At 43.5% G+C, this 10,138-nt stretch overlaps 1 protein-coding gene across 4 annotated transcripts in view; it reads right to left on the reverse strand.

Annotated features, from left to right (window-relative positions):
• LOC147020047 (aldo-keto reductase family 1 member B1-like) overlaps window positions 1-10,138 on the reverse strand; it is a 57,858-nt gene that overhangs the window by 39,472 nt on the left and 8,248 nt on the right. For all 4 annotated transcript variants that reach the window (XM_085895034.1, XM_085895032.1, XM_085895035.1 and 1 more), the window contains exons 3-4: window positions 1,696-1,812; window positions 1,236-1,313 (exon numbers count right to left, since the gene is read on the reverse strand). In XM_085895034.1, the coding sequence (XP_085751160.1) occupies window positions 1,236-1,313; window positions 1,696-1,812 (195 nt within the window). The remainder of the gene's footprint in view (window positions 1-1,235; window positions 1,314-1,695; window positions 1,813-10,138) is intronic.

The following is a 10,138-nucleotide window of genomic DNA, read 5'->3' on the forward strand; positions in this document are numbered from 1 at the left end:
AAAGGCCTGATAGATTGTGAGTATTTATGATTTTCAAAGGAGAGAATTGGCTCGATGAAGGATGCCTAGTTCCTCAGCTAGCTTTGTAGGCCATATATGGTTGGCCCAGGAAAGATCATGGCGGATTGTGAGGCCTACAAGTTCATGAGAATGAACCTCTTCCAGTGGAAGACCAAGGAAATAATTAGGTGGGTTCATTTGACAATCCATCCGAGGCAATCGCGTGAAACCGAGATTTTCCAGGATTGAAAGACATATTCGATTTATCAGACAAATGTCTAATCATATTTATATCAGCAGAGAAAGATGCAGCTTATATCTGCTTAGCAGAGGGATGGGTGTAGTGTAGACACAATGTAGCGTCACCTACAAAATGGAAGAGAGGATTTTTCAGAGCATCAGAGAAGTCATTCACGTCCAATAGATGAGAAACAAGACTGGGCCCAAAACACTGTCCTGAACTACAGATTCCACCGGGAGAGGGGTGCAGAGGGTTCCATTGAAGACAACATGCTGACTTTGTGAGTGAAGGAAGTCATAAATCCAGGAATGAAGGTAGCCAATGCCACAGGCAGAGAGCTTGGTAGATTGTCAGTCTGTGTCAAATGCTCAAACCTTAATGTCGAACTTTAATCCTAAAACTAATAAAAAGACAAGGTAGAGGGAAAGAAAGGTATACAGACAGTGGGACATCAGTTGGACCTAACACGCAAGAGAATGAATGATGAAAGGAAGGAGGAGTGAAGGAGGGGAACGACGTAAGGGAGGATTACACGAGTAGATATGATCTTGTCTGTTGAAATAGGAAAGGAAACAAGACCGCAATAGAGACGGTTAAAAAAACAAACGACACCAACTTGTGCGATGGGAGTGCTGCAGACCTTGTGCTATGACTTATTTATGGGAGCTTCTACAGCATCCTGAAGAGGTGAGAAATTTGGGCACTGGCCCATAGGGTAAGGTTGCATTCCTTTGAGCTATTGACAAGAGCCTTGTACATCATGATAAGTTCAGATTTACCATAATGGCAAAGTCCAGTCTGTGGCTGAACTTCAAAGTCAACTTTGATGCATTGTTTATCCATGAGAGGTTGTGCCTGATGCTCGGAAGGTCAAGAGACTGAACCTCATTGTATAAACATCATGAGTGAGGGTGTTGAGAAAGATAAATAAATCAATAAAAAGTGCTTACATTAAAAAAAAAATAACTTTTTAAAAAGAAAACTAAATAAGCACCTTCCAAGTGTCGATGTAGTCCACGTTTGAAGCAAGTATCATGTTGTTTTTGCGCGGAAATAATTCACCAGGTACATTCTAGAACACAAGAGCACCATTATCCCTCAAAACAATAACAGTGGAATTATCAGGCTGCAGTTCTCTCCATCACATGTTGGCAAGTTATTCTTACTGCATCTTTTCAAACAAAAAGAGAGTAAACAAATTAAGAATTTATACGTCTATCCTCCCACACCAATACAAGAAAAATAAGAGTTTTTTGGCAAGCTGGAGGTGTTGGGCCCTACAAATTTTGGCAATGTTAATTCAACTAAGCATTATTTTTAGGCTTAAATGTAGTTTGTTTTAGGTGACAGTTGAAACAAACCTCCTGATGAAATTTTTCCAAATGAAATCACCAAATAATTTTAATTATGATTTTAAAAATATGCTTTTCATGGATTATTACATGTATTCTTACCTGGAAACCCATAGGGGTGTGCATCAGGTAAAGGTCCAAGTATGAAAGTCCCAGGTTAGACAAGCTTTCCAAGCAGGCGGGTCGTACATCAGCAGGATCATGAAACGTATTCCACAGCTGGAAGAAGAGTCGCCAATAAAAGTAAAAACAGTGATATCACCCCCAACAGAAAGCCTGGTGTCAGCTTAACGGTTAAGGTGGCGAGCCTAAGATCGTAAGGTCTTGAGTCTGAGCCCCAGTCGTGCTGTTGAAATAACACCAGGTGGGGTTGATTCAGCCTGTCATCCTTCCAAGAGTTACAACATGAGTACGAGCTTACTCTAAATAGGGCTCTGCATCAGCGTCACAGCTGCGCTTCCAGAAAATGCTGCAACCAGCAGCCATCAAGTACCTTGGCATGGGGAACCTTTTCCACTAAACTAGATTACGAGGCCTCGCTGTGGTGGGCTGGGCCAGGTCGACGGGCCAAACACGACTTGACCTCATTTTGTGTTTCCATTTCAAAGTCCTGCTGAGTCAACTCCATCAGTTGATTTCTGTATTGATCAAACTGCATTGTTGTGGCATCTATCGTTACTTTCCTTTCTGACTCGTACTCAGTGTGTGGCTGTGCAATCAGTGTGTAGCTGTCAAATATATCCTTTCGTCTCCTCTCCCAGTGGAGGTCAGAGTTCCTGAAAGCAGCGTCTTGGGTCGTTTATTTTTTCATCAACATTAATGACCTCTCTGATTAACTTGAAAACGCTCCAACATTTTGCAAGTGCTTCCACATCATGCCAAGCAGGACCTTATCAAATTTACAGATTGGCAGCAAAAGCATCCCTCTTAAAACGATTGGGAAAAGACCATAGGCTGGTCAAAACTTGAACATGCAATTTAATCCAGACCGTCTCGCACTCTCTCCGTATCTGCCCCTGGAAGTAACGACACTTGTATAACCTTAGTCAGTCTGTTCAATGTCATTCTTCCCACCAGGCCTTCAAGCAAGTCATGCACAATCATTTCACATCATCCACAATTCCCCATCTGCAGTTTTTTTTTATACCAGCATTAACTCTACCCAACACAACCCTCTTACTTATAGATTCCTGTGTTTCCTCCCCTCTTGTGTTTCCCATCTATTCCTGTTTGCTTGCTACATTGCCTTATTGCTGCACTGTCAGGACATTGTGTTTTGCCCTCTGGCCCCTTGCGAATCATTGAGCCAAGATTTGTCATACAAAAAAAACCAAAACTCTCTTTATTAATTAACATGTTTCATCTCCACACGACATGCGATCTGCAATGTGAGAGCCCATATGGTGTGAACAAAAACCCCCATTAAAAAGTACAACACACATGCTATGCTTCACTTAAAGATGAAAAACAAACAAAGAACCTTTTGATTGCCATCGATTTTAATCCTTAATGATTTCTATTCCAAACAATATCACAGAAAAGCTAAATGATGGAGTAGAAAAATATTTGCCACATTTCAAGATGTGGTTTTGGTGGCTGGCCAAAGCAGTGCAAGTCAGTAACAAAATACAAATATTGATTGTGTGCTGTGAACCACTTGTGCAGGCTATGCTTTCTTCTTCCAGAGCAGCGCGTCGTTGGGTCCACTTCCCGCCGGTACTCCAGGGGTCTCCGTCTGGCCATCCCCCAGGCAGATGCCAGGCCCATCCCAATCTCCTTGAGATGCTGACCAACCTGCTGCATCCACAAGGCACGTAGTCAGCCCATTTGCCTCCTCCACTCAGGAAACTCCCTCACTGAGAGAATCTGGTGAGCAGGATCAGCGTCAGGAAAATGAGCCACATGTCCATACAGCCGCAGCTGATGCTCACGGACGATGCAGGAAACAAATCTCATTTGAATCTCTCTCAGCAACCGCTAATTGGACACAAAGTCTGACCAGCGATAGCTAAGGATTCTCCGAAGAGACCTGGTACCAAAGGAATTAAGTCTTCATCTCAGATCCCTGGTCAGAGTCCAAGTCTCATATCCATAGAGCAAGACTGGAAGCACCAAGAACCTGAAGACTCGGACTTTCGTTCTCCCGCACAGATACCGACAGCGCCACTCCCCATGATCCAGTGAATCCAAGACTCCCCAGACGTCTGTTGACCTCTGGCTTACAGCCAGCAGAGACATGAATATCACTGCCAAGGTAAGTGCCTCTCTCCATGACCTCAACATCCTCACCACAAACAGACACAGAAAGGACAGCAGCATCCAAGATGTCATTGAAAGCCTGGATCTTAGTTTTGACCCAGGAAACCCATAATCCCAGTGGCTCCAACTCCTCGTTCAGCACCACGAGGGCCCCCAAAAAGGATATCTAGAGCCTCTGCAAAGATGACCACATCACCTGCAAAATCAAGGACAGAGCTCTTGACATTCCCAAACGATGCAGCACAGCTTGATCTCTCTGACATCCTCCCGAGAATCCAGTCCATATAAGTGCTGAAAAGTGTGGGGGCCAGTACACACACCTGGTGAACTCCAGTAACAACTGGAAATAAGCCAGATATAGTACCACCACATCCACAGCACCCTCAGTACCAGACTTGAGTTCAGACATCAGATCGATCAGTTTTGGTGGCACCCCACGAAGACCAAGAATCCTCCAGAGGGCATCCCGATTCACTGAATCGAATGCTTTACAGAGATCAACAAAGGTTGCCAGCAGCCCCTGCCAAAACTCTCGCCTGCGTTCGGTGAGGACCAAAGAGCAAGGATATGGTCAATCGTTGAACTCTTTGGTATTAAGTCTAACTGCTCTGGACGCTTGTGCTTAAACAGAGTATGGCGAACCCTATTAAGAATTATCCGAGCAAAGACCTTGCCCGGCACTGAGAGCAGTGTCACCCTTGGTAGTTGTTGCAGTCCTGGCGATCACCCTTCCCTTTCCAGAAAGGGACAACAAGGTCCCTCTTCCAGTCAGTTGGGATGATGTATGTGTTCCAGGCAGAGCACAGAACTGCATGCAACGACACGAGTGCAGCAATTCCACCAGCCTTGAGAAGTTCAGCATGGATGCCACAGATCCCTGGAGCTTTACCCCATTTCAACCGGTTCACCACAGCCTGTGTTTCTACAAACAAAGGTGAATCACAGTTGAATGGAGGGTCAGAAACAGGGATTGTCACACCCCTGACGTCCAACTCGACAGCTGGTGCATCAGCCTGATACAACCACTCAAAGTAACCGGCCCAGTGGACCTTCACTTCGGACTTCTCTGTCAAAATCCCACCACCTCCTGCTCGAACTGCAGTACACCGAGGGATAGCCGTGGACTATTGCAATGCACGAATTCCCCTGGAAGCAGGACGAGAATCGCTTGACCACAGGTGATGCTCTACACCCTCACAGATTCCTCACACATAGACCTCCTTGTCCACCATGAGTGCACATGCAGTTTTAAGCCTCAGCTCCCTGAACAGCTCAGCTCTACCATTCAGCCTGGCCCTGAGACAGTGGTCAATGGTATCCAGTCTTCCTTGAAAGACAAAATTCTTCTTCACCCTCCGGTCAGTTCCAAGACATCTACCAGCAACATCAAGGACGGTGTCTTGAAAGCAGTCCACAACTCTTCAGGATCCCCCAAAGCACCCAGACCCCCCAAATCTCCAATCAGCTTGTTTGCAAACTCCTCAGCTACCCTCTTATCCTTGAGCTTGCAAACATCCAGCCAAGGCTGGGATGGTACCATTCTCCTGGATTTAAGCTGCAACTTCAGAGTTACTAACACAAACCCGTGGTCAGTATTGAGGAACTGAGCACTCCGGTAGACCCTGCAGTTCTGGATCATCCTCCAGCGACCATCAATGAGCACATGGTCAATCTCCTTTGCCACACCGCCAGCGTTGGAATAGCAAGTCCAGTGATGTTGTGGGTGCTGAAACCATGAACCAGCCACCTTAAGTCCATGAGTTCTTGCAAAGTCAAGGAACTTAGTGCTATTCAGGTTCACAGTTCCAGACCAATGGGGACCAACACACATCTCTTATCCATCCCTATCAGTTCCAGTCAATGCAATGAAATCCCCCAAGACTAGAAGAGTATCTTGCCTGGGGCACTGATCAACCACAGACTTGAGCGTGGCATGGAATGCATCCTTTACGGTGAGATCATTCTCCTCATTTGGAGCTTAGACAGAGACCAGGGAAATGATACCCAATGAATGACGAATCCTTCATCTCATAATACGCTCGTTGACCGGTGTTACCTCAATTATCAATGGAGTCAGCTTATTGGACACAGCTACTGCAACTCCTTTGGCATGGTAACCATCAGAGCAACCAGACCAATAGTAGTTGCAACTACCTGCCATGATCTCGCCGCAATCCGGTCTTCGAACTTCAGAGAGTGCTGCAATACTGATGTCTAAACGCTTGAGCTCAGATGATAACAGAAACAGGTGGTCATCCTCTCTTTGGGATAGGACATTCCAGGCACCCATCCGAACGGACCGCCTCAGGCTAACCCAAGGAGACCGCCGTCTGTGGGACGACACCTCAGCATCACCCCGACACACTCTCACGCAATCTGGGCCGGGTATGTTACCCCGTGGTTTCCCTCCTATCATCAAAGATTGTGGGTCCCGAAGGCTCTGCCCTAATCCCGTCATCTGGTGAGCTGCCCTGCGAAGGGAAGCTGCACAGGAGGTACTCCCACGGAGTGGGTTTTCAGATTTTTTTATGCTTCGAGAATGTTTTGCGGAATGAAGGGTTTTATGGTAGCCGGAGTGCAAATCCTGCCACCAACCTCCTAATAAGAAGTAACCCAACTGCAGGAGGATGTCCGCAGACACAGTTGGGCACTAGACATGGATGGCCATTGGCTTACAAGGAGCTCCTCTGCGCCTTGACAGGTTTGTTCTTCATCCTGCTGGGTGTCCATATCATACACCCTCCTCACCAGAAAACCTGGTGTGGGAGACGGTTTAGTCACCGACAACCCGACCATGGAACAGGTTAGTATCGGTTTACACTTTACATGATACCTGTAGCAAGTCACAGATCTGATCTGGCCTGACCTCACAATATCCTTCTTCACCCTGGGGTAACATGGTGCAATTTGGAACGGTATTGATTCGATAATGGTGGGTAGCAAGTCGACATGAAACAGACATGTTGTTGAAGAGATAACACAGATTAGTTTGAATATAAAACACCTTGGAAAGGCTTGGGAGACAACAAGATTGATCAATGGGGGGTAAAGTCATGGGGTTGCATAAATATATGTTGAGGCAAGAATAATGGGAGACAAAGGAGTGCTGGTAAACAGAATTGGAAGATTTAGGAATTGACACAAACAGTGTGTTATTACCTACATCACCGAAGGTGGGCAGAGGAGATGTTTTCACTCCTGTCTGTCTGTCTGTCTGTCTGTCTGTCTGCTTGTTTGATACTTGGCAAAAAGTATTTTGCCAAGTACATTGGTCTGTATTATCTGTTTGTTACACGGTTTTTGTCCACAGTTTTGAAACAATGGTTCTGAATATTTTTTGTGTAGTAGTATAGGTGATTGTTGGTGACTGGCCAAGGACAGTAACACACGTTTTTGGTCAGAATCCAGACGCGAATCCAGATCTTGTTTTTCTTCTAAATTTTAAAAGTGATTCTTCACCATTGAGAGATAGGGCTAAAAACAATATATCACACGATATCTCAAAAAGTTAAGGACGGATTTGGACGAAACTTGGGGGGCAGGTTGGGTGTATGATGAGGAAGAATAGATTTTAGTGAAGATCTGAATCCAGATAAGATAATTATTTTAATTCTTTCAAGTGATTTTTCACCATTGAGAGATGGCACAAAAAACGATATGCAGAACGGTATTTCAAAAGTTTGTGGACGAGTTATGACAAAACTCGGTGGATGAGTTGGTTAGGTGATGAGAAGAAGCCAATTCGACCTTGGTTCAGGACTGGATGCAGATCCAGCCTATCAGTGGGATACAAAATGTAAACTGTTCAGCCTGACAGAGGTCTGTGCTCTACTGAAAGCCATTCTACTTCATTCTGTTTTTCCAAGTGTCGCTCTATGAGTGATTTTTCATTTGTTTGTCTGTCTTTGAGCAGGATATCTCAAAAGGTTATGGGCGGATTCAGACAACATTTGGTACTGTGTTGGTGTGTGACAAGGAGGACGAACTCATTCGATTTTTGTGAAGATCAAGATTCGAGAATATTTCAAGCGATTCTTCACCATTGAAAAGTAGCCCTAAAACGATGTATTGCACCATATCTCAAAAAGTTGTTGACAGATTGGGAAGCAACTTGGTGAACAGGTTGAGTTTTTGACAAGGGTGAATTGATTCCATTTTGTTGAAAATCTGGATCCAGAAATGAGAATTGTTAACTTTTTTTAAGTGATTCTTCACCATTGAGAGATGGGGCAGAAATAATCTGGGCAACCTGTGGATACCCCTAAAGCAAATTGCAATAGTTTTCAAACATGTTTTTTCTCATTCCTTCGGCATCTCGTAATCTCATTTTCAAAATCTACGAAAATCTATTTAGTGGAACATATTAAGGGTGTCATCTCTCCCTACCCCCTTAAATAACAAATACAATGAGGAAAGGGACAAAATATTAGTGTTGTCCTAATACCTGAAAATACTTTTTGAAATATCATGGGCATGTAATATAATCATTCTAAAATTAGTGTATTCGATACTTTTCATATATGTGGATTTTTAAGGAGGGCCTTTACCAATCGTTATAATTATTAATGTATCAATGGTACCTAAAATGTTTTAAGTGCAATGGTAATTTAAACCATTTTTGTTTCAGTGTCATCACTCCCAAGAAAATCAAGATATAGAATAGCAAGATGAATGACTGTGTATTTTGCCAAAAGCCATTGTCAAATGGAGAGCCAACTGTTACGTTGATGCAAAAAGGTTGTGATGATATCCTGAAGGCCAGTGAAGCTAGAGGCAATGATATAACTGTTACTCTTGGCCAGGGTTGTGCAGAAGTAAATTGACCAACTCTAGATAGATCCAGTTTCACATCAAACAAAAACTTTCTGATAAACAGGAGCAGCATCTGCAGCATACACTTAGATCAGAGGAATCCACTTTCAGCTCCAAAGATAACTATACTTTGTACTTGTCCAAATGTGTACAAAGACAAAAAGCCAGAACATAAAATTATTCCAGTTTGAGCAATGAATTTCCAGAACAAAATACTGAAGGCGTGTGATGAGTTCAAAGGAGAATGTGCTGATACTGTTGGAGGCAGAGTGTTTTTTGTCCCAGATCTGCAAGCTACAGATGCAGTGTGCCACAACATTTACAACATCAACTTTAGAACAGGAAAACAAGTGCCAAATATATTTCAGCAAACCACAGAGCAGAGAGGTGCAAAATGCAAGAAAATCAGTGGAAGTGGCAGCCCCTAGGATTCACAAAAATCTAAAGCCTTCCAAGCAGTCATGGAGTATCTTGAAAATAATGATAATGAACAGATGACCATCACTGACTTGATAAACAACATGAAAGAATATCTCAAAGATACTGACATACACCATACAGCTTTCCACACATGAGGAGTGGGCTTGAAAAGCATTTCAAGGACAGTATACTCAGCACAGAGATCAATGGATAACAAAATGGAGTTACCTTCCATACCACTGCTTACAAAAAGAAAAAAATAAAGCAAAAAAAAAAAGTGATGAGAAGAACCACATAATGCAGGAACCCCACAGAAAACCAGGAAATTTGGTACAGTTTATTTAAAACAAAACAAAAGCAAACTTAGATGTAGTGTATAACAAAGATACACTTTATTTTCAAACAAAACAAAAGCAAACTTAGATGTAGTGTAAAACAAAGATACTTTATTATATGTTAGTTTATTGATATGATAAAATACGACAAAATAAATCTCAAAATCTCAAATTTCCTGGTTTTCTGTGGGGCATCCTGTAGAAGCAACAGCATATTTCATAAAACAGGACATCAGAGAAATTTATCAGACGAGGGACACCTTTCCCACTACTGAGGATCTACCAACAGATCCAGCACTGAAGTTATTGTCACCATCTCTGCAGCAGTTGTTGACATTACTATTCCACAGAAAAGATGTAGGCAGTAAAATTGCTTCAATAGGCCAAGCAATCATGCAGGCAGCACGTCGTCATATCCTTCTGGCCCCACTGCAAATCAAAGTGAAAAGTGACATCTTCTTTGCTGGACAAGCTGAGGTGTTTATGAATTGCAGGTCAAACGTGGAGGATGTCATCAAGGCAGGGAACTTGTTTCTTTGTATAATGGTGATAAGGATGAAAATCTTGATGAGCTGAGGCTTCACAGGTTTTGTGAGAAGATGACATGCAGCACTGCTGCAGTTGAGCCATGCACTCTACCTCCAACAGTGGTTGCTGCGAAATACCACAGCTTGAGAGTGTATCAACAGGTTCAACTTTGGCTGGGCCATGGTCAGGAG

The sequence above is a fragment of the Eptatretus burgeri genome, chromosome 9 (genome assembly GCF_056783735.1).
Source record: "Eptatretus burgeri isolate ZD-2024b chromosome 9, Ebu_testis_v1, whole genome shotgun sequence".
In the NCBI taxonomy this organism is placed as follows: Eukaryota; Metazoa; Chordata; class Myxini; order Myxiniformes; family Myxinidae; genus Eptatretus; species Eptatretus burgeri.